The sequence below is a fragment of the Stegodyphus dumicola genome, chromosome 5 (assembly GCF_044657685.1).
Source record: "Stegodyphus dumicola isolate Sdum_Otavi_A_Nest chromosome 5, ASM4465768v1".
In the NCBI taxonomy this organism is placed as follows: domain Eukaryota; kingdom Metazoa; phylum Arthropoda; class Arachnida; order Araneae; family Eresidae; genus Stegodyphus; species Stegodyphus dumicola.
In genome coordinates, this window is record NC_140772.1 from 94,331,008 (window position 1) to 94,356,992 (window position 25,985).

Here is a 25,985-nt window from a genome sequence, read left to right on the forward strand (position 1 = left end):
CATCCAGCAAGTGGTGAGTACTTTTTCAAACTTGTTTTCAGAACGGCCTGGTAACTGTCAAATTGTTACGCATGATATACGGTTAACTGTCAACAAACCCTGTAGGACTAAACCTTACCGCTATGATAAACAGAAAGAGCAAATCATCGAAGGACACATTCAGGAAATGTTAAAGAACCAAATAATAACGCCCATAAATAGTGAGTACGCGAGACAGTCGTACTATGTAGGAAAAAGAATGAATTTCCTCCTTCGGATAAAAGAGCTTGGAGGTTTGCTATCGATTACAGAAAGCTTAACTGAACAGATATAGCCGAAGCTATCAAGATTCTAAACGAGTTGGCCCCTTAACTCTACTTGACTACGAAGCTTATCAAGGGCCTGAGTATGGCTGAGAGTAATAACAGCTTAGAGAGAGAGAGACAGTAGCCAAAAGGCAGACGCGCGCAAATCAGAAACTCTAATTCTCTCTAACTCTGTAAGTAGACGTCGTGGTTTAAATACCGCTCCATTAAGTATTCAGAATGATTCCAAAACTACGTTCTGACCAGAAGTAGTAAGTTGAAGTTAAGAATTTGACAAGAAAGGAACTTTAACTTAAAATTTAACTGTTAATTAAATTAACATAATTCTTACAACATTATTACTTAATTACTATTATTAATGTCTAATAATCTAATTACTATACTACTAATTTAACTGAATTTGAATTAAATCTTCTATATAATTGATGTAAATATTTTCGATATGTTGAGCAAATGTATTTTGTTATATAGCTTGTAAATTTCTTGTATATGGACAAAAGTGCAGAAAAACGTTTTTGACTGCTATTTTAGAACATAAGCATTAAATTTTATATAAATAAAATACAAAGGAATTTCTTATAATATTTCATCAACCTGTAATTTTTTTCCAAAATAATAAATAATTCTGTTATGCCAAATTCTTCGCTGAGGTTTGGGTCATTATTTAACAATAAGAATTATTCCAAAGATTATTAAAATACATTAAAATATGGGGAAATTGATATCTTTTATTTCTGTGCTTATTGCTCATAGCCTAATTTGTATCCAAAAGCATGCTGTACTTCAATAAATACAGAAAGAGTAATAAATGTGAAACCTATGAATGCATTAATTGAAAGTATTTTGTTAATGAAAGATATTTACAAAAAATTAGAGACATAGTCTATGATAGCTTGTGAATTGCAATTTTGAGTGTACTAATGCTGTACCACGTATTTTCCAAATAAAAGAAGAAATTAGCTTTAAAAACCAGCCAATATCATTCAAACCACCATCATCCTTTGCATCATACTTAATACCGTAGTTCTACTGAATACTTCTTTTCAGCTTTCAAATGAGTCTTCATTTAACTAGTTAAGTGTTGATATAATAAAGTGCATTTCAATTTTAACGAATGAAATTATTTAATTTCAGTTTTTAACAGGGTTGTATTGCATTATTCGTGTATTGGGCTGAGCATCGCCTTTATAACAGTAAATTGTAATTCTGTCATTGTCATTGTCTTTAATTGTAATTCGGTCAAACGATTGTTTCTTCCGTTTATTCTATAGAAAGAAAATTGCTTTCATTTATGAATATGTATAGTTACAATATGGATATTCATAATCACTACATGGAAGTCGTTGTTCAAACACTGTTACTGGCTGAATTTCGCTCATCTTCTCAAGTATCATAATTCGGCCATTAGTCATAATTCTGCCCTGGAATATTTCGGTTTTATGAAAACGAATTGGAGGAATGTTTATAACAACAAGGCTGATATCTGTAGATTTTGTATGTAAGCCGCAGTAATATTATTAATATGGCTATTCCAGATAAAAGCGCCAAATTATTATTAAGAAGCATTTTACCCTAGAATCAATATTATTAAATTACAATGTCAAAGAATAGCTTTAATTTAGATAAGCATTTATGTCACTACTTACGTTATTCTAACAATATTTTTTATTTCCTAAATTTGAGGTTTTTATAAAGTTCAAGTTGTTATAAATAAAGAACTGAACCAAAGTTCATTGTAAAAGTAATAATTTCAGTTTAGAACATCACAGAATCTTAAAACTAGGCGTGCTGTAATAGAGTTCATGCTTTGAACAAATGTAGGAAATTTAAGATGATGAATGATACTTCCGAGAAGAACATTGTTATGCACATATATTGTGCAAACTTGAAGCACTAGGACTAGATTTATACAGTCCACAATAACATACTTCAATCTTGCAGAGATTCAGAGCTTCAATATACACTGGTTTCTGGTGGCCTCTGCAAGAAGCCCATCTTGACTCAGTGCGCAGAGTAACATTAGGCTGGGAACACGAAAAACAAATGTAAATATCATATAATATTATACAAATGTAAATAGTTTATGTATTTATATTTGTAATGAGCACATTAATGTATATAAATAGTATTGCATTCTGTAAATTTTAGTGTATTGAGTGATTTATATATAACAGTGTGTTAACGTGCATGTTATGAAATGTATAGTGCATGGCAAATACAGTATTTAATGTATCTAGCACATGTTCAGTTAACATGATGAAAGATATTGAGCAAAGCAATTATGAATATTCCCCTGTATGGACGTATTATGCGTCATGTATAAAATGCTGTGGATTGCCAAACAAGACACCTGTACTTTGCATGTGAAATTCACAGCAGTAAGTAATGATTGCATGTTTTTGCATTCTGTAATTTTCTTTCCTCAATGTGTATTTCTAACAGTTTTTAAAGAATTTTTGTATTAAGAATTCTGTTGTATATAACAAAGAGTTACTACCAGTTCCTAAGTTCTTTAATCAAGAGTAATGTTCAATGTAATATGTAGTCAATAAACACAGTGCATTAAGTGTAGAAATGAGTTTTGTAAGGTGTCCTAAATACAGTGCAGTGTTCAATGTAATATGTATAATAAAAATTTTAGTGTATTGAGTTTTTTATATATAGCAGTGTGTTAATGTGCAATGTGACCAATAGAATGTTTAATTTCAAAGCTATTTTTGGTATGTTTTAAGAATACAGCAAAATTTATCCTACAGTGAACTTTTAACATAATGTTATTTAATCAAAAGTCATATGGGCTGTACTGTGTCCTTAAATCTGTATTTTGTATATTATAAGTACAGCACAAAGTAAACAACGTGTATTTCTGAGGGCAAATGTGTAATTTGTTTGTAATGTGCAATTTTGCTCTTTATTTAAGAGCTCTTAATTTACTTATCTGTTGTATCAAGTTATTTATTTAAGCCTGTCTTATATAACTAAGTTAAGTACTATATAATCAAGTTATGTCTTATTTAATCAATTACATTGTTCAGAATCTATGTTGATTTGTCAAGAAAAATGTTTAGCGTAATACGTTGCAAAGAATATATAGTGTATTAAGTGTAGCAATGAGTCGCAAATGTGCCTTAAGTACAGTGAATGATCAACGCAATGCATATAATGAAATGCATAGTATAGCGAGTATGTGTAGCAGTGTGTTAATATGCAATGTAGCCTGGAAAATGTTTAATTCCGCATGCATCTATATTTTGCCCTTGTATGGCCATGTACTTTGGCCTTGTATTATTTTCGGAGCTTCAGATAGTTACGAGATCCGGACGATACCCGATTAGTCTGTGTAAGCCCTCCGGTTGTTCGGACCTGCTCTCACCTGTCACCTGTGGTACGTTATCCGTTTTAGGAATTTTTTCATTGCAGTGTATTCACTGTTTTTAGTAGTATGAAGTGGTAACTACAGATAGAGCTCTATCTTACTGAGGACAACTGTACGAATGCTTTTGTATGAAAAGTTACAGAGCTACAAGTGTTTTTGAAAAAATAAATTTCATCAAGCTATCATCGGTTCTGTGGGTTACGAACGCGTACTTACATAACATTATACATGTGTGTGGTAGAAAAGGCATAGCAGTGTTGATAATGTAGGACGTAGAATGTTGAATCTGTAATGAACAAGCTTAGAAGTTGAGGAAAATAAAATATTCATTTTTACTTCAGTTGACAGATGCCACAATTCACATGGCTTCAGCCACAATTCACATGGCACTCAAATCTTGCCTATGCAAGAATATTTACAATTTTGATAATAGCAAAACAGCGTTTTAATAGGAAGAGACATAGAAGCGAAAGTGCACAGTTATGAAGCATGGCAGCGCATTAAGAGAAAGGTTTCAGTTCTCGAAATTTCAAGCACAGGCTTCGAATAAGCCATGTCACCAGCACCATGAAAGCCATAAGACATAGATCGATCCAGAAATGACGCAGTCCAGAAAAGTTACCAATATTTTTAGGATAGAGAAGGGGAACTATGCGCTATTGCTAGTTTAAATTATAATTTTGTGAACTAAACGTCTCTGTCTTATATATATATATATAATTTATCGCACACTGCCTTTACATGCTTACTCGTAATGGTAAAATTTGAAAGGTTTCCGCTAAATTAATATTCGTATATTAATTGCTTACCTTCTGATTAATGTTTCCAAATAACTGAAAAAGGCAATTCTAACTCAGTCATAGCAAACATATTTTATTCATAAATCTCGATCTAACATTAACATTCATTTTGTACAAGCATATTTACAAAATTTAGCTTTTGACCAGTTGATAACAAATATGTAGCCCTTCTATTATTCAATGAAAGGCAGGAAGCACATTGTAATTTTTAAAATGATTCAGTATTAACGACAAATGCGTAAAACATTTTCCACATAAGTAATGAGCTCTACTCTAAGCATATAAATGTACAAGACGTTTGTTTTTAACAAGGCGTGTATATAATTATGCCAAGGAAGACATCAAATACATGACCTAAAATTAAATTAATTCTGGAACAATTCAATTAAAAATTCAATACCATATAAATGACGCTGCTGCTATGAGAGTTGACATATGGTATGAAAAAGAGAATAAAAAATGCTTGGATTAAATTTGAAATTGTTCTCTGGGAAAAATAAAGTCCATCAGAGAAATATTGAAAAAAACATACATTTTTTAGAAAATGATTTACAAATGTTAGTGAAAAGCGAACTATGCTTAGAAACAAAATTTAAACCTGAAGTTTTCATTGTAAAAATATATTTGGTATAGCTAATCTAGCTCTTTGATTTGTTTCACCGAAAGTGGCGTGAATGATTTCATTATATTAACCATTGCTTTAAAGAAAGATATTTATATCATACAGGTGTAATTATTAATCTTTTCTATCCAATTTATAGAAAATATTTAAAATACTTACTTATTAATGCGTCTTTCTGGTCAAGATTAATGGAATAATGAGAATTAAAGGGTATATAATTTATATATAAATAGAAGTATAAGGAATAAAAAAATAGTTTTCGTTAGCAATTTTCCTGAAGCATGGTTCAAATTCCACAGTTAGGTAAACATTTTCTAATTACAGATTAAATCAGTCACATGCAAAATACACGAAATAATTAATATTAATCAACTTTATGACTTACATATGAATAAAACGGATTCAATTCACAGAAATATTCCTCCATATCTTACATTCAACACCAAAAAATTGAAGAAAAGTATCATTTTTAACTTGAAAATTTTAAAGCATCATTGTCAAATTCAATAATAAAAAAACAGATTATCATTACATTATTCGAAATGACTTATTATTAAGATTCTGAAAATCTTTACTATGTTATGATTCCATTATAAATTTAAGTACACATGAAATATTTCTATAAGCTCTGCAATAAAACTGAATTTGAATTAACTTTTCAATAATACAATAATCCTTTCATGTGATTATCCTGGTTTTGTAAATTTTCATTGTTCCCAAATCTGTTTTTATTTACTCAGTTTGGGTGATTTTTGTTAGACAACTTATCATTTTCAACAAATCTTCATAACTGGAATTTGCAGTTAACTCGATTATTAAACTCGGTAATAATTCATAGTAACTATCATTTCAATGTTAACTACTTAAAAGCACATTAAATTCCTATTAGACTTTTTGAATGCCAATTTATTTTCTTTATTAATTGCTTTATTCCCTATAATGGGCAATACAACAACCTGTAACAGATTAACGTTGGCGCATAATTTGTTTTCTTAAAATCTCAACTTATGTAAATAATATTATGTTTATTTTTATTAGAGATTTTCTCTATTAGGAACTCGCATATATTCAATGCATAAATTGCATTCATAAATAATTCATTGGAAAACAACAAGTTAAATTATTTTATTTTGTGCTGATTGAGATCGAAATATATTTCAAGTATAGACTTTATATCAAAGCACCATAGTTGGCTGAATACTTAAGTTATCGAAAACGCTTGAACTATTTCTATTGTGACTGAATAATACAGTTCTATGCAAGAAACGTGCTCTTTTGTAATAATTTTATTACATTTGTAATAACATTTGAAAGAAAACTGCTGCCATAATAATTGAACCATATGAAATATTATCACATTAAAGTGAAATATGCTCTACGTTTCATGTGACGTAATAATTATTTGGAAGAACTGCTCTATCAATGCATAAAATTGCAAACCAACATATATATGCATGTTATAGAATTCAGAAGGTTACAAGCTTCTATAGAAAATTCTCTTACACATGTTGAGTTTTCATACATTTATGAGAGTGGAATTATAGCTCATAATATTTTAACATAAAATACTATATATTTGCTTATTTTCTAAACTATTTTTTTTCAATTTACATTTGAATATATAACTTAAAACATGATATAACATCTTGAAAATAATAAATAAACCTATGATAATCTATGAGTAATAAATAAACCTATGAAGTCAAAGGTAATTAAAAACGAACATATTTGCTAATTTTCAAAAACAAATTTTCCCCCAATTTCAATTTGAAATGCATAACTTCGTACAAAATATAGCATTTTCAAAGTAATCCTATGAAGTCGTCATTTATTTCCTATTTTGTAACTTTTATTACCCTTTAAAACTGTATTATGAAAATATAGCAAAATATAGCATTATGATATACGAACATAAAAAAAAAACTGTGCCGGATAAGAATGAGAAAACATTTCTTAAATTTAGCATTATAACAATATAAACTTAAAACTTGTATATGAATGTTTTGGCAATAAGTTTTTTTTTCGATATTATGTTTAAACAGTTGTTTATTTTTTTATTCGATATCATATTTAAGCTCCTGACAGAAACAATTTTTATTGTAAGGGGATGGGTTAATGAAATTTTTGCATAATTTAAAAAAAAAGGTTTCACATAAGTTTTCACAAATTTTCTTAATTTCGTGCAGTTGATACGATTGATATAAGATGTTTGATTTTCCAACATAAAAAAGCAAATCATTTATTTATCAAATCATCCGGGATTCTTATTTATCAAATCATCTATTTTCTTTAATTATCCTATCAAGAAATCATCGAAGATTTATATACTAAATATAATTTGTGGCTAGCCGGTATGTAAATGTATTTCCTCAGTATATTATATAGCATATATGAATAATTTTAACTAGTTATTGATAAAATAATAAAATATAATTCTTGTTGTAGCTATTATTATAAATAATGCTTGTAGCTATTATTATAAATAATTAAGAGTGCTTTGTAACACTTGTTGTAGCTTGTAACTCTTGTTGTAGCTATTATTATAAATAATAGCTACAACAAAAATAATAGCTACAACAAGAGTTACAAAGCACTCTTAATTTAATAAAAGGGAAAATTGATTTATTTGTAACTAATTAAATATATGTAAATAAATGCCTAATTTTTACTTTCAGTACAGCAGAATAGAGTTTCGCATTTACAAATTAATTATAATTCAAATGGTTTCGTAAAGAACGTTTTTAAAAAATGAATCAGAAAATGCATATAAGGAAAAAAATGTAGCGACATGATTATATATACATAACGCTCTCTACTCATTCAAGTATTATGAGATAAATTTTTATTAGAGATTCTCTCTGACTGTAATTAAGAAAATATTTTTGATTTCAGTTTCTAAAATTAGAAAAGCGAGTTAATTCTTTTTTCTGATTTTTAATAGTTAAACGTAAATTATCTATGCTATCAGTCCTTACGTCATGCCAAAATAAAATATATTAATATAGGGTCCATCAACAAAACCTATGCGTACTTTAAAGAAAGAAAATTCTTGTTTGTGTGCTAGTACTGAACTTAATTATTGGTTAACATGATCACACATGTCAAAAGCTAGGTTGTGTTTAATAGTCTTCCTACACGTGTACCTTTACAGTTACTTACAGCGCTCAGAGAGTCAGAGTGATGTACATCAGGCTCCGTTTACAAGATGATTCTTTTTCATAAGAAATATAACCCGAGTTTCGTTGCTAGGAAACCCGACCTTGATACGTACAAAAACTGGCTTCAGAATTTTGCCTAAAAGTTCTAACATTCATTTTTATACCAACTATGTATAAGAACCGACCAACCATAGCGAAGCAACCCCATCTGTCATTCGGTCGACGGTTTCACTGAGCCAGCTGCACATTTGTGCATGCGGAATTTAACCTTCCCTGATTGGCTGCGGCCTAAACTCTGTTAAACAGGTATGAATGGACTTCATGATTTTTATGCCTAGAACCACAAATTCTTATAATCGGAAAGCCTTCATTTGTACCAAGCCTTAGAGACCAGACACATAGAACAACAATGAGCGCTTGCTTGAACAACGTTGGCCACATGCCTCTGTAATTTCTTGACGGACCTCCAGTATAACCGATTTCTTACTCAAGACGACGTCTTTTAAAGTTACCTAAGGCTATTTTAATTCATATGCGTTATACTTTATTATTATGAAAGTGTCGGCATGTGAGCAAACACTATACAGTACGTACTCTAAGGATAATTGAAATTTGAAATCAAAATGCAGATACCTTCTATTAAAGAGTGTACACGTTTTCTGACGCACACTGTATTATATATAAGCTAAATTCAAATACCTTGTAGATTTGGTGTAATCTTTTACGTTGGAAAAAAGTTTCTTACAAAAATCCCTTTTCACTTGTTATATTACGAAAATCAAAAGAATTGAACAATTTTATTTACGTTATGAGTTTTCAAAGTTTTACTCTTGGCAGATTCGTATCTTTACCAAAATACATAAACAGCACAAGTGTTTTCAAAAGTATTTGTTTTCGGTTACTAATACAGAGAAAAGAATATGAATCAATGCACAATTTTATAATAATTCTTTCTATATTTAAGGTGATGAAGTTCAAGTTCTTAACTTGCGGATGAAACCGATTTACCCGAAAGTAAAAAAAAATAGGAATAAATTCCCATTATATCATAAGAAGGTATATAATTTCACAAATGTTACATAAATAATGCTATTAGATATTTCAGAAAACAGACAATAATAAAGCAGCAGTTTATTAAAACTTTTAATGATTTTAGGTTCTTTCAAGTTGGAGGTCAATAAATAAATAATTTGTTTTCAGTTATATGCATAATATTTTGACAAAATTAAACTTTTATTATAGATCAGCAGAAAACAATATTTCTTATTCTTACCATTCTCAAACATATAACTTAAAGAAGTTTTTATTTTAGAGGAACAATTTGACCATTTATAATAATTTCAATCAATATATACAATGATTTTAATAATGTTTCAAATATACATGGTTTAACACCCGTGGAATTACAAATAACATAACAGATAATATAACCTGATAAAGATCTTCAACAATACCATTTTTCATAACGTTTAACAAGAATTCTAACATTTATACATTAAAATCATTACAACGTTCAAAGCAGGCTATACTTTGATTAAACGACTTGATTTCATTTCATGTACCTTAACAGAAATGAAATATCTAACCATAAAATCACATTTTCTTAAAAAAAAAAACTTATATATACACACAACAAACTTATATATGCATATATGTATGTATAGTAAACCTCTGGCAGTTTGGAAATAAAATGCATTGTTAAATAAATGCAGTTAACACTAGATACATAACATTTTTATGAATAGCATAAAAAAGCAGTCATCACAATTATGGTTGTATCTCTCATGACGCCTGATACTGCTGCACGGATGAATTTCCAAGTTACAGATTACAATTATTTCCTCACAGGCGAATTATGCACAGCACATCACAGATCAGGAAGGTGACGTCAGTTCTCTAGGCCACTCATCAGGTGTAAAGACTTCATAGGCTTGGCTGCTATTTTCAGCATAATGTTTGTTTATTTCTTCCTAAAATGTAACAAAAACTAAGTCGTAACTCTTGAACTTCTTCGACCTGCAATGAAATTTCATTTTTTTGCATTACAATAAGAGTAAGCAAGCGAAGCAATAAATTTAGGAAAAAAAAGCAAAGCATCAGAATCAGAAAACAAAGAGCAAAGCATTGGAATTAGAAAAAAAAGAGCAAAGCTTTAACTGATGAGGAGAATATTACATATAAAATTTCGGATTTAATATATTACACTCCCTTGGCTTATATCTTGCTAAAATCTCAATAATAAGATAAGATACTAAATTTATTTATTAAAGATTTATGAATTTTGTTGCAATATCTCTACATCATTTCTGGCCAATATTTTTAGTTAACCTAGAATTTTGCTATTAAATTTCCCTATAGACATACGTATTGTCACTCATAATTAATTACTGTTTCGATTGAATTTTTCAATTATTACAAGGCAGACTTATGGCACCCGAACACTCAATGCTTTTGCTACTCACTATGTTACTCATCTGCAATTTATAATCAAATCGGAAATCTGCATTAACATAAGCTCGTCATTATTTCTGATATCATGTTTTATTTATATCTCTGAATTAGTTCAAAGATGTTAGAATTCTTAGTAAGATATGCTTTATTGACTAAAGATTTCGCTCGTGTTGAACAATTAACAGTTTATTTGTTGATCACAGAATAGGTTTGATCTATTCTTAAGTATGTTGTTATGGATTTTTAGTTTTCTTTAAATACCAAAGATAAACTTATTTTATAATGTTGCTTTTTAACAAAGACTAATGCCTTTCTTCCCTGGTTTCATTTAAAGTTTTACCTCAAAAGAAATCAGAAGAAATTTATGACTGAAAGGCACATAAATTAAATTCAAATACAAAAAAATTGTATTAAATACTCAATTCATTTAAGCTTTTAACCATTTAAAGGCAACTGTACCAAGATTAATCCAAAACTCATTTTTTGCTAGATTGCAAAAGTTCGATATAGGCTTTTAAAAATCTAGCTATCTGCTTTCAAAGAACAAGGAAATAGTTAAATCATCTTTACATACACAACATTCGTATGAAGATTATGCATTAGATTTTGATTACTACTCTTATTTGATTATTTCCTTTCTGTTTTTACTTCAGTTAATGCAAGCTTTATACATGTTACGGTAACTTATTTCTTTTATACAATAACTACTGTTGTTTCGTTAATGTAACAGTTAAAGAAAGTATTATATTTAAAAACAAACTTGAGGTAATTAACAAAAACTTAAAAGAGAAGTATTTACCGAATTTTATCCGATGACAGGATATGAATCCAAAATTATAATCTAATATTAAAATGGATTAAAAATCCAAAAAAGATTTTATTACATATGAATAAAATGACAGTTTTTTAAAGTTTGTCTGACAATATTCACTTAGGAGAGGTTGTCTGTGTATTTAATAATACATATTTGGCCGAATAATGCCAGAGATGGGTGATTTTATTATCACACAAATACTTATAAAGCATGATGTGAAATATTCTGAATTAGTTCAAGGCCTGTGTTTTCAGCATTTCGCTGCTGAAACTGTCGAAAGTTACTGATATATTATAAACTAACATGATTGAATATTTTAAATTAAATCGCAAATCAGGCTTGAATTCGAATTTGGAATTAAAAATATAGTTTTATGGAATGCTTTCTTTACTAAATAGACCTTTTTTTTTTTTTACTATGTTTGTCCATACTGCAAGTCAGTATGGGTTTAGTCACATAATATAAGGTGTACTTTGAGGAGAGTCTGCATATTTTAAAAAATAGATCATATTCTTAAAGAATTGTTATGTAATACTAAATTAAGACCGAACCAACAATTTGGTAAAGACTATTTTAGGTTTTATCAATAACTCCTACAAAACCAGCTGATCTAACAGCTAACTGTATTTTATATTAAATTACTTATAATATACTTTTAACTAACCTATGTATCCTCCAGTATCCAAAATGGAAGACCTTCCCCCGTCATCCCACTGGGACGAGGTTGCTTGGAGTTCATCTAAGAGCTCTAGGGGAATGTGAACTGAAATACAATGCATATTGCTTTAGAAACAGTGCGTGTTTTATACTCGTAAGTCTCTATCTAGATATGTGTTGTCTTTTCTATTTTTATAACAGTAAAATAAATTGACTTCTGATTTACCATATAGGACTAAATTTTTATTTAAATTTTAATGTCATGTAAGCTATAAAAGCCAAAAACTACACTAGCACTAAGCAGAAATATATATATATATATATATATATATATATATATATATATATATATATACATGCATAAGGTATTAATCCTTTAAAATTAATTTTAAATGAAAATTTTCTCATTTGTATGAGGGTAATATTGTACTATTGTCAATTAAGAGATCGCATGCTTTACAGCATAATTAATTGTTAAGAAGAATTTAGTTCTATCATGATTACTAATTTCAATCACTGAAATCAGTTCAAATAACAGAGTACCTCAGGATTCACTTCTCTGAACATCAAAATAAACTATCTTTAATAAAACAAAGTTAACAAATCTGCAGTTCATAACCTATAATTTCAGATTTACTATTTTTTTCACAAAATTACACTTTTATTTACAGAAGTAATTTTTATAGATTTGAATTCTGTAGATATTCTTGATGTAATAATAATACGAAACAATTTACGTACTGAATTTCATAAAATGAAAGCTAATGCAAAATTATTGCCAAAAATCAACATTTCTATAATTATTGAATGCAGATTTCAGAAAAGAATTTATTAGAAAGGACAGCGCCACTTTCAACTCACTTTTTATAATTACAACATTGCATATGAGTAAACAGAAATCTATATTTAAAGATACAATTGAGAAGCAAGCATTTAAAAATGCCCCTTATTGAAATTAATTATTACATTAAACTAATTACTTAATCATAAAATTATTAAAACTGGTAGGATAACTAAATTTAAAGCAAAGAAAATTGGTTTTGAATCTTAAATGCGTGCTTGCTTTCCCCCAGAGAACACTTGTCATAAAAAGACAAATGAGCATAATATTTTGCCAATTTATTCGTGTATAGTATAGGTACAATAAAAACAATTAAAAGTCCAAAGGAAGCACAGTAAATTCAGTAGTTCATTATTAAAAATGCAAACATTTTAAAACATTTATCTCAAAATTCAAATCCTACAGTTGCAAAATATTATTGCTCAATTGCATTAATAGTTTATTATAAATTAATAAGTAGTTAGCTTATAATAATTAATAAATAATTACTAATTAAATTAAGAGTCAAGTAATTAAACTACAATTACCAGGATAGTGATATATATGTACATCAGATTTAGGAGGTCTTGCTGTCCTTTTTACAGTTGCATATTGAGGTTCTTCTTGAAGCTACATATAAAAAAATTAAGACATTTTGATAACATTTGATACATTTGCAGCAAATGTTTCTAACTAATTAAGTAAAACATCTATTAGAAGCTTTAATACCCGATACCTTTAAACAATAACACAGTTTAAAAAATTTATGAGTTATCAGTATTAAATTTTATGTTAATAATTAACCACTGCTTATTAATCATGCAGCCCACCAGCGGCCGAGCGGTAAAGTCGCTGAACACTGGTAGTTCGGTCCGAGGTTCGAATCCCGCGAACGGGCTGGCTGCATGGGCGTTTTCGTGGTTTTCCCCATGTGTAACGTGTAGACGAGACAGTTTCCCTTAGAAAGTCCTCCACGAAGGCATCCCTCCCCTTAGGCAGATAGCCCTCGAGGCTTTGCCGTAATCACACACACACACACACTTATTAATCATGCTCTGTTTAATGTTAATAATTAAGTAATGTTGAAAATTTTGTGCATTTCGAATAAAATTTATTAAAACTCTTTTAAAATGTATTATACATTTTTAAACAGTCCGCTTAAATTCCCTAATCACTAACATAAATTCATGTATTTGCAATTTAAAATATGTAACTGCGTTAATATGTAATTACTGTATTAATTAACATTCGCGTGTTACCAAATGTAATGTAATAATTTCAAAGAAATAGAGAGTTGTTAGCAATGATAAATCAATGCTTTAATAATAATTTACAAAAAATGTGGCTCTTTACAAATGGTGGTATTTTTTCCGGGTTATTATTATCGTTATTTTTTAAACAATGATCAGCTGCCAAAGTGCAAATGAACGAGATAAGATATAGTGATAGGAATGGCTAGACAGGACTTAGCTATTGGCGCCATCTATTTATGAAATGAGAAAACTAAATCATAATTTCCTTAAAGGCTGAAGGTAAAGATGGATTGGAATTAGGATCGTTAACTAGAACAGAAAGGTTTTATTGGATGTGAAACGCCTCTAGAAAATCTAATTCACCAATGAAAGACTTTTTTGAATAATTTTGGCTGCAGAAAAATGGAAAGTGTGATTTTCGAACCAACAATTCTGGGTAACAGAGGACTTCTGTGTTTACTTTTTTCTAACATATGCCTCATGTTCCTTGACGCGAAATTTTAAGGCTCTCTCATTTTGACCAATGTAAATTAAACCCATTGGCAAAGAATCCTGTAAATACTCTGGGAATTCATACCCAGAATGGGGACCTTTAGTATGGAACTCGGAATGTTACTGATAGGAGAATAAACAATCCAAAAGTTGCACGCATTTTACAGAAATTTCACTTTTGGATCGTTTATATGACAGCGAAAAATAAAAATGTTTTATTTTAATGTTATAACATTAAAACAATGAAACAATCAAAGCATCATTATTGAATGTATGTTCACAATATTGTTTCTTCTATTAAAACTTTTGAAATATTAAAATTACTTTTTGAAACTCTATATCATAAATTTCGATAAAATATATCATTTAATTTACTATTTAATTTATCAGAGCTTTCCGAAAAAAAGTGACATTAGGTCTAAGTGTTAGGTTTGAATTAGACTACAGTTTTACATAATATGGTTTAAATTTCTCGAAAATAAAGTATTTATTTACTTTTTTTCCAGGAATTTTTTCAGGAGCATTATTTCATTACGTACCATTAAGGAAAAATCAAAAACATTTTTAAAATGTGACAAGCAGGTACACATTCAGTGGGTCTGCTGGTATGGTACTTCTATATATATTTTTGTTTAATGTTTTTGATACATCGATGCTTAAATACATAGTATAATTTTCAGTTTGAATAATGAAGTTATTCGTATTTCATTTTAACCACAATTAAAAAATATGTGTATGCACGCTTAATAAGATATTCTCAAAAGCAATTTATAAATTAGATTATTACAGTATATTTATTAATCTCTTACAGAACCATGGATATTTCCGAAATTCAATAGTATACTTACTTCAGTGATTTGAAAACTTTTATCGTTTTAAATAACTGCACTTTAGAAATAATTATTCACTTTGTAACACGGATACCTCATTAACAACCAACGAAGTAATTTTTTTTTTAACTAACATTCGCAAAATCTTACATCAAACTGGTGTATAATTACTTAACATGGAATCAATACAGTAGTTTGTCACATAGAAAAACATTCAGAAGAACAAGATATTTAAATTCATCAAATTTTACATTCCCTTTGCGCACAGAAATTTGTAAAACAATTTTATCTTATAAAATTGAAAGAGATGAAACATATTCTTTTGTATTAGAATTCCATATTAAATGCTTAAAACAAACATTTTTAGTACCAGAAAGTACCGTAATTTCGCACGTATAGTCCGCACCATCGTATAGTCCGCAGACACGATTTTATATAAAAAAAATTTCAAAAATCGTCAGATAGTCCGCACCACCGGATAGTCCGCGGACTATACGTCCGAAATTACGTTTTTTTAATACGGCAATATTCCCATGCCTTTTAAACACATCCTTTTGTTTGCGCCAATTTCTCACCGCTTTCTCGTCCACTTCAAAATAACGGGGTAAAATCCTAGTATATGGTGCAGCCTTGGTGCGACTTTGAAAATTATCGCCAACACCAAAAATGATCCAAAGAACGTCTATATATATAGTATACATACATAGTATATATACTATATACATAGTATATACTATGTTTAACTATATATTTTCTTTGAATGACCCGTTAACTACTCATCGTATATGTCCCGTTTTCACTGATCATCATAAAGTCGCCAAAAGTAGCCAAATCCCGTGTGCACCGAATACTAATATTAAACCAATAACGGCCCGCTTCTCTATTTCATCTTATTCAGCTTTCTCAACTACCTTGAGTTTAACTCAGCAGTAAAAACTTCGGCGATGTTTCATCAACGTTATCGAAGATGAAAGACAAAATACGAAAACAAAATACTGTGCAACATGCTATACTCGTGATAAGTGGTAATGAAATGTGACCTTCGACCCCACTCACTCGGTGTTGCCGAACCACGCTAGAAGTAAACGAATCGCGCTTTTTTTTTCCTACTCCAGGTACTTGCTACTATGGCTCCTAAAAACCGAGCTGACGCATTACTTTTCCCCCTCCCGGCAGTTGCGCTAAAGCAGTGCGAAGGACACTGGGATACAAGACTGGTTGCGCTAAGTGAGTGCTCACACAAGACTTTCTTTGGCTCATATCCCGGCATCGCTTGATGCGCGAGCCTGGATTTTAGGAGCTCTACTTGCTACTACTCATTCGTTCTGCACTATGCTCATTATGGTTTACTATCGATACGATACATACGAATGTTTTCTTGGAATCTCGCGCTTTTTTTATATTTGATCATCGGCAGTTCACGACAGCGTGTTTTTTAAATTTCAACGATTTTAACCGTGAACAACCAGCGTATTATCCGCACTGGTGGATAGTCCGCAGCTTCAAAAATTCGCATTTTAAACACAGATAGTCCGCGGACTATACGCGCGAAATTACGATACTAGGTATTAGAAATTTATTGGGATATGCCATAATTCTGCGCCGTTCTATATAGGGTTGGCAACACTGTATTGTGAAGCCTTCGCTTTTCGTTATTCAATTGTTTCTATTCAGTTTGGAATTTGATGGGTACCAACAGAAACTTGTATGTTGCTAACAACTCGCTTTTTTAACTCGTTTTGACCAATTTCAAAGGTAAATCAGAATAGAGTGTCAAGTAAAGAAAAATTAACACATTGATGTTTTTTCCAATGGCGGGCACTTGCCTATAACGGCATTGGCCACTACCCAAGACCCGAAGTGGTAACCATTGTATTGTGGAGGCACCTAATAGGCGGCTATCGTTACCTTCTATGAAGGAAAAGACAATTTTATATCCATGCTTTCTCCGGGATTCGAACTCGGGCTCTTTACTTTCGCAATCAGTCCACTATTCCGTCTGGGAGGCTCACTGAATGACTGAATGATTAGTGATTTATGACTTAATGTATGGATGCAATGTTATTGTGTATTGCAGTGTATTTTATACTAATAAAATCATAGGATGGTTAAAACGGTAACCCACTGAAGAAGGATACGGACTTATTCACGGGGCATTTTATGTTTAATTCCCAACAATGTAACTAACCTGAATAAATGCTGGGTATTTGGCCATATTAAATGTTATTTCAGAATTCGTTAGCGACAGAGATAATGTATATAACGACAAACCTCTCTCTCTTCTGCTTCAAATGATTTCCTGCAAGGGCCATCTGCAATGTGCGTTGTAGCATACGGCGTTGGGTAATAGATAGGATCTGCACGACTGACAGGACGCTGGTAAGTGGACTTCTCCATCTCACATAAATGTACCGATTCACCAGCTTGAGATTTTCTAGAAACGTATGTAGTACTTGCTATAATGACAAAGAGAAAAAAAAAGGATTTAAATTCAAACTGCTCGCATGTAAATGGAATCCACTTATTTATTACACAAATGTTAAAAAACTGAAAATATAGGTAATGTATCATTATGTTTACACTTCTGAAAATGACTAATATAATATTCAGCACTTTAAAAATTTCAAAAAAAAGTTAACTAATTGTTATTACTTTTTCATTTTTATTACTTTTAATAGATCCCATGTTTTAACATTTTGAACAATCTGTAGCAGATTTTGGAAGCTGATTTTCATAAGCATCATTTTTTGTTTGACATATGAAGCCTGAGCTATATTATTCTTTGGACTCTTGATCTGGTAATTCAATTAGTGTTATTTAGAAGTGAAAATAGGGACATGAATGCTCGCATATATATGATAAACTGTTACATTTTTGGCATAATCTTTGTCGATTGCAAGCTTTCAGACGATCCGTTATAATAATATTTGGGTATTTTATTTTATTCAAAATATTTATTATTGCTTCATCGCATTTACGTCAAATATTTAAAAAAAGGCTTTAAAGTAATATTTTATAATTTGCATGAAAACTTTTATGAAACCAGTTAGTCTTTTAAAATAGATCTGTATATATGTATTTAACTAATTGAAAAATGCTTTGATGCTATTTTTATAATTTGAACAAAAAAAGATTAACTAATTTTTTTTCTTATTCTAAAAACGAAATACGTTACAAACCTGTTTGAGAAGTTTCAGTAGGATTTCTCTTTCGGACAATTAGACATACAAGTACGAGTACAGCTACTACCACAACCAAAGACAAAGAAACAGGCAAAACAACTTCCAACTCCAAATAAAATGGAAGAGGTTCTCCGCTCACTAGTACTGTATCTGGTAAAGCTCCTGTAAGAGAAAAATTAATTATTAAATGATGAATTTTGACTTGAAACTATCTGAACATAAATTTTTCATATATTTTATTTGATACTACAGACAAATATATTCTGTATTCTATGAATGTGAATATTAAAGGATTCATCGTTTTTGGTTTGATCTCTGAAAAGCGCGCCTCAAGTGTTTTTTTTTAATATTAAAAAATTATTTTTATTTGATAAAATGCCTCAAACATTTTATTGACATACTTGATAAGAATCCATGATAACTTCAAGGTTTTAAAGTATATAAGTTGTTAAGTATTTTCATGAACTTAAGCAAATTATTTTGAAAAATAGGATTGCAAATGCTTTATTACGTTCAAAATAGGCATATCTTTTCTTTTGACGTAGGAGTAAAGACGTAGCACATGGAGTATGTGTAAAACGTATCTGTAGAAGACGTAAGGGTAAAATGTAAAAGCGAAATGAAGTTGAAAAAGCAAAGATGCAACTAAACGTATTTTGTCGCAAGTGAAAAGTCTAAAAATATTCGTTAAGCTTGTTATATTTTTAGACATTAAAAATTGCTCCCATTTATGAACAAGAAAGATTTTGCAGTTTTAAAAGAATAATGCTAATTACATTCTTTGGAGGAAAATATTTAATTTTCTTCTCATTTTTAGAATTTCTCACATCGCTAATTTTTAAATATGCATTTTAAGCAACATCAAAAATGACGTTATATATTTTAGCTTACTGTTTAGTACTTTCGTAATCAAGTATGGTTTGTACTTTGTAAATTTTCAGTAGTTTCAAAGGTATTCTGTACAGAACAATTAACAAACAAATAAGTGAAAAATAGCCTTAATAATAAATTTAATAAAATTTAATAAAATTTTAATAATTAATTAATTTAAAATACATGGAAATTATTTGACATACAGATAACGATATTTAATGTATTTATTCATCAGATATAATAATTGCAAAAAAATTCTCCGTCCAACCGGGACAACAGTTAGTAACTCTGACTATCATTCATTCCAAAGACCCCGGGTTCAGATAATGTAGAAGCCGTGGATGCCTGTAAATGTATAGTGTTTGTGCGACACGGAAACACTCAAAATATGCAGCGAGCCGGAAGTCCTCTCGAGAGCTTGATGGTAGGAAAAGAGGGGCGGGAGACCGTCACACTCGTCTTCCCAGGGTGCTCTCCTTTGAAATTGGGTGCGGAACTGAACAAAGTTCAGTCCAAATTTCGAAATAAGTTTCTTCAAACAATTACTCCAAATAGTTTAGAAAGAACATACCGTATATACCCGCGTATAAGTCGAGATATTTTGGAGAAAAAAAAAAGACTTCAAATTTGGGGAAAGTCGACTTATACGCGGGGCCACAAAAATTAAAAGAATCGGAAGTTCAAAAATTTCTTTATATAATGCAGTTGTTTCTTCCCGCACTCAAATTGGACCACTTATCAAATAAGTCTCTTACTTGAAGTAATTTCATGACTTAAATTATGTGATGAACTAATCACAGAGTTTCATACTTTAACTAGAGTAAGTTTCGATTAAAATAAGGAATTTTCGGCCCTCGAACAACCGATCAATATCGAGCAATAAAAAGTTTCGCCAACACGCCAAGAAAAGAGAAATGCATGATGACGAGCCAATGACGACAGAAGAGTTCTATGAAATGTTTGGCGAATCTGACCATGAATCTGACGTTGAAGGGTTTTGATTTTGTTTATTTACCAAGGTATTTTTTATCGTATATTTACTTTTTTTTCTCAGATGATTTTTAATAAATGTAATACTTAAATAATCTTTTTCGAAGTTTCTCGATCGATTTTGAAAGTGGGGGGTCGACTTATACGCGGGTATATACGGTATTAAGAACATATTTTGAAATTCTGAATCAGGCGAGTTACAAATTAGCGATTCAACAAACCACTTGAACAAAATTTCGATATAATTTGCTTCAAACAGTTATTTCATTCTGAATTTAGACCCATAGGATACAAGTCAGTGTGACACATGTTTCAGTGATTTATCGCTGAGAAATAATCAAATCATCCAGCAGCATTGAACAAGCTGAAAGACGTACTCGTAGAAAACAAATGAGAATGCTCCTGTATCCATGCCCTACAACTAATACATTGAATAATTTCTACATTTCGCAAAGCATGTGTAATAAGAAGGTGAAATTAGTGTTAATATAAAAGAGGCATTGGACTGCTGCTATCTTAGATCCGAATGCTATTAAGAGCTGAAGTACGGCACATGTTCATTTGTGAGTGATTTTGAAATAACCTTCTTGACAAATTTAACAAAAATGATAGCCTTGTAACTTTAAGTGTATCGATAAGGCACATTTCCATCTCTGTAAAATTATAAAAACAGCCACCTTTAGATAGGTATCAATCTCCATACAAAACGAAAATTGCCGTACAAGTTAATGATATGTAATTGCATACGAATATTTTAGAGATACTTTTCTAATTAGCATTTTGCTTTTGAAATTTACGAGCCGCGCTGCGAAACAGTTTTCACTCCAGATCTTCGGCTGCGTGGACATCGTGATCAAACAACATGCGTGAAGAAGGGAACTAGTATGGCAGGGCTTGGTTCAATAATTATGTCTTCTGAAGTTGTTGAATAAAATAATTTTCATTGAATCACACTGTATACCAAATTAAAAACTTTTAGATGATTGACAGGAAATCCAGTCGTTTAGTTGTCTGTAAGGTATTCGTTATCGTCGTAATGGCGTCTTTAGTTGCTTCTTTACGGAATTACAACGGCAGCAACAACAAAAGATAAATGTTTCGCCTCTGTTACTGGTTTTATACTTTGCGATTTGCGCACTAGAAATGCGCGCTATGATCGCAATTCCTTTTCATTTGCGTTGAAACTTTAATCATTTGCACGTTCGATCAAGATACGATCAAGATGCATACCAAGTCCTACTTGGTACTTCGATTTGTTTGCAAAATTGTGTAATTAATTTCGAAAAATATAGCACTCATAATTATTGAAAAACAATTCTAATTATTCTTTTCATCTGTCTAATAATAAATTATACCAATAATAAGCATTTGTAAGATAATTAGTTGCAAATATTTTTAAAATTATTTCATAGGAAATTCCTATACTTGCATTAAAAATAACTCTTACCTTTAACCGCTGCTCCAGTCGTAAACATATACTCTGCTTCTGTAGGCCCTGCTTCATTATGCGATGTCAGTTTTAACTGATACCAGGTGCTTGGGGCAAGACTAGATATTGTTATGCTTTTCTTGTTAGAAGACACTCTATCAGCGAATAGTATCCAGTTTTTCTGTCTCTGCTGTTTATATTTTATTTCAAAATGTGTTATTGGACAACCGCCGCTTTTCCATGAGTTCAGTTGAATAGTTACAGATGTAGCGTTTACCACCAGCAGTTCTTCTTTCTCAGGAGCAATGGGAGCTTTTTAAGAAATAAAAGGTAGAAATATATATATTTTTCCATCAATTAAAAAAGTAATGCAAATATTAAAATATTCATAATTATGTTTCAGTAGTTTTATATTTGATATATGGGTTAGTATTCGGAACAAAACAGAAATTTTTAATAAATGTGTATTACCTATTAAAGTATTTAATATTTGTAAAACCAAAACTAGAAATTATCCAATAATATCTACGAAAATACACAACATAAAGTAAGAATTATTTCATGAAGAATAGGATTTAAAAGCGTTTATTGAGATTTTTTTAATAATATCTGAAATTACTCCTTTATGGAAGCAAAAATGTTTGCTTTTTCTACAATCATGATAAAGCGCTCTGGATGTTATTAATGGCAGGTTTCGTTTTACTCAGAGATGATGGTTAACAAAATTTATTGATTTAATAAATTTGGGAAAAAGTCGCATTAAATTTTAAACAGCTTAAACATCATTTACGCATACATATTTTATTTAATTTTTACAATTATATTTTTAATAGCGTAAGTATTATTTATATTATCTATTTAATCATAAGCTGTCGAATTATGTACAATTCTTGATGTACCAAAGCAAAGGTGATTTTTGATTTTTTAAACCTTTAAATTACGTTTATTTTTCTTTTTGAAAAATGATACAAATTTATATTCAAATTTTCACGCGCATAAGAAGTAAAGTATCAGTTAGTGCGAATTATTCTATTAAATGAAATATTTAGATATATTTAGTTATATATTTAGATATATTTAGTTATTTGAATGACCTTTAAACTTCAGCTTAATTGTAGTGATAATAATCTTCGATATTTATTTTTCATGTTTAATCACTTTTAATCAGATTAATTGTTATTAATTATTAACGATTGTAATTATAAAGTGCAAATATTTAATATTCAGAACTAAGTTAAGTAATACAATATTGTAATTAAGTAGGAAATTCGCAAAAAACAGTTAGCAGTTGATTGGGGAATTAGTTATTTACCTCTTCCACTCGTTCTACCAGATACTGTCTCACTTTGCTCACCATTCCCGTTCATTGCAGTAATATAAAAATCATATCGCATTCCACACTGTAGATTATTTAAAGTGTATGTATTAACATCTCCATACACTTCTTCTGTCTTCCAAGATCCGTAATCCTTTTTGTAGTGAATCACATAACCTGAAATTACAAATGATTCTGTAAGTGCTCATAATAAATACAAGTAGTATAGTTCAGAAAAGGATTCATTCCCGAAAAACCATATTTTGTTTCAAAGAATAGTGAAGAAGTTAACTTCCAAATGTTAACATATACGATAAGTTTATAAAAATAAGTTCAGTTTTCTGATTATTCAAATTATGCAAAAAGAAATAAAAAAATAAGCTCTCTCTCTCTCTTATTATAAATTCAAACGTTTTGAACGTATGAAATTGCTTTTGATTTTTTTCTAAAAGAAAGTTTGAACAAGGCAGGTAAAAGGAATAAAGTTTTAAATTTAATATCGCAGAAATAATTTTAATAACATTATAGTCATTTTCAGTTTCACTATATAAAAAATTAATAGCAGTAATTTCATGATTCTTATTTAATGATATCTTTGTTTCGCTGACAGAAATAGGTTCACAATTAATGAAGACAGTATGCCAATCTCCTGGAAGTATTAGGTCACGCCCAAAGTGATATAATAGCTCAGATAATTTTTGTAATTTTGATGTCGGTCGCCACAATCTAAAATATCAACTAATGATTAATGACTTAAACAAGCACGTATGTATGTTAAATGGGCCTCGAAATATAAATAATATAACACAGAGCAACTTCTACCTGAAAGTAGTACCTGAAATAATTTTATAGCAAGGAGCTAGCGTTTGTCCTTAAGTTTAAAGATGTTTGCTTCGAACGTCTTCTATCAAGAATATAATCACAGTCATTTGTAGAACAATTTTACTCATAACATTTATATTGAATAGTTCTTGTAGAAAAGAAGTTAACAAAGGAAACAGAACTGGAGTCCCCAAAATTTTCTTTACAATGTCTTAAACCAATACAAATGAAATTATTTTTTTTCTCTGTCGCACTATCACACAAATTTTATTAATTATCAGTGATATGAGTATAGAATAAAAAATATAGGATATGTATTTTTTTCACATGTTAAATTTTGAGATATGGCGGAATATTTCAAGCTGTTAAAAATCAGAATCATGTTTTACTGTAATATTTTTATTATTTCTTATTATATTACAAATGTTAACCATCACAAAAATGGAGTCTCTTTTATTGCAGCATAATCGCACGCAAATAATACTGATATTCTCTTATGAAAGATTGATTTCCAAAATTAAACTAAAATGCCTTTTTTAAGTAAATTAAAAGGATGCCGGGAATGTTACAAGTCGGTTGAAAAATATCGTAATGCCATCCTGAGAGCCGAAGTTCAACATTCAGTGCTCATACCAACATCAGTTTTGTTGAGATTAAATGTCCATAGCTGAATTTATATTATATAATGGTTTATCAAGAACAAACACAGCGAAAAACCGTGTAGTTTCACAGTTTACATTACACTGAAATAAACTAATTTCAAGGTCAACACTGAAAAACCGTAATAGTAGAAAAAATACAGTATGCTGAAATGGGTCAAGATAAAATATAACAAGTTCTTAATACATTGCAGAAAGAGTTCAAAAGGTAATGGTTTTGACTACCTGGCAATTTTGCTGTTATGAAATATTATAGAATGAAAACTGTTTGGTTCATTTAAATTTCCAAATAAAATATATACATTTGATTTACGTATAATAACACAACAAAAATTTACAGCGCTATCTCTTGCAAGGAACTCTCAATAATAAATTTGTTCAGGGAGTTTGTGAAGCACCTATATATTAAATAACTTTAAAAACTTTAAAATGACAATGTATTTTTTTAAAAATAAATTGAATCTAAGATGTTAAAATTATATTTTTGATTCCACAAAATGTATCCCCATTACTGAAAATACGAAATTGTAAACCGAATTTAAATATGTAATATAAAAGTATCTAAACGATGTAAATTATCACAAATGCAACTAATACTTTTTTATAATTCATAAGTTTTTTTTAATTATTAAAAATTTTTCCATCGTCATATATTACAAAAACAGCTTTTCAAATTTTTATGATCTTTTGTAATTTTTATTGATTTAAATATATATATTTTAACTTTTAATGGTAAATTGATTTGAATTTTTTCTTATTTTGTTAAAGTTTTTCTGTTTTGCATCACGAAATTCTGGTCAGCCTAATTATATATTCCCCCCCAATAGCGCTTGATAGGAGTTTTTTCTATAATAGTAGTAGCTCAAATCTTTCTTTCAATTTTAGGCTGATGCTGCCATTCTATGAAAATATAATTACTCTAAAATTTATAAACAAAACTTTGTTCGTTGATATATTATGAGATTGGAAGGAGAAAAGAAATTTCTGAGCAATAAACGTAGAAATGAAGTATCAATCAATAAGATGCAACAGAATGGTTACGAATATTTACTCTTCGTTTTAATTTCAGGCTTGGCATTTTTATAAAAAGGAATTCTTGCATAATATTAATTTCAACTTTTTTAACAGTCTAAAGTA

The 25,985-nt window shown here is 29.8% G+C and overlaps 1 protein-coding gene across 1 annotated transcript in view; it reads right to left on the reverse strand.

The window, feature by feature from the left end:
• Positions 1 to 4,534: 4,534 nt before the first annotated feature.
• The window catches only part of LOC118183143 (cell adhesion molecule Dscam1-like), a 610,771-nt gene continuing 589,320 nt past the window's right edge, over positions 4,535 to 25,985 (reverse strand). Inside the window, exons 20-26 of the mRNA XM_085816874.1 lie at positions 23,365 to 23,544; positions 22,071 to 22,364; positions 18,758 to 18,922; positions 17,850 to 18,034; positions 13,552 to 13,633; positions 12,191 to 12,289; positions 4,535 to 10,277 (exon numbers count right to left, since the gene is read on the reverse strand). Coding sequence (XP_085673000.1) covers positions 10,249 to 10,277; positions 12,191 to 12,289; positions 13,552 to 13,633; positions 17,850 to 18,034; positions 18,758 to 18,922; positions 22,071 to 22,364; positions 23,365 to 23,544 — 1,034 coding nt within the window. The 3' untranslated portion in view covers positions 4,535 to 10,248. The remainder of the gene's footprint in view (positions 10,278 to 12,190; positions 12,290 to 13,551; positions 13,634 to 17,849; positions 18,035 to 18,757; positions 18,923 to 22,070; positions 22,365 to 23,364; positions 23,545 to 25,985) is intronic.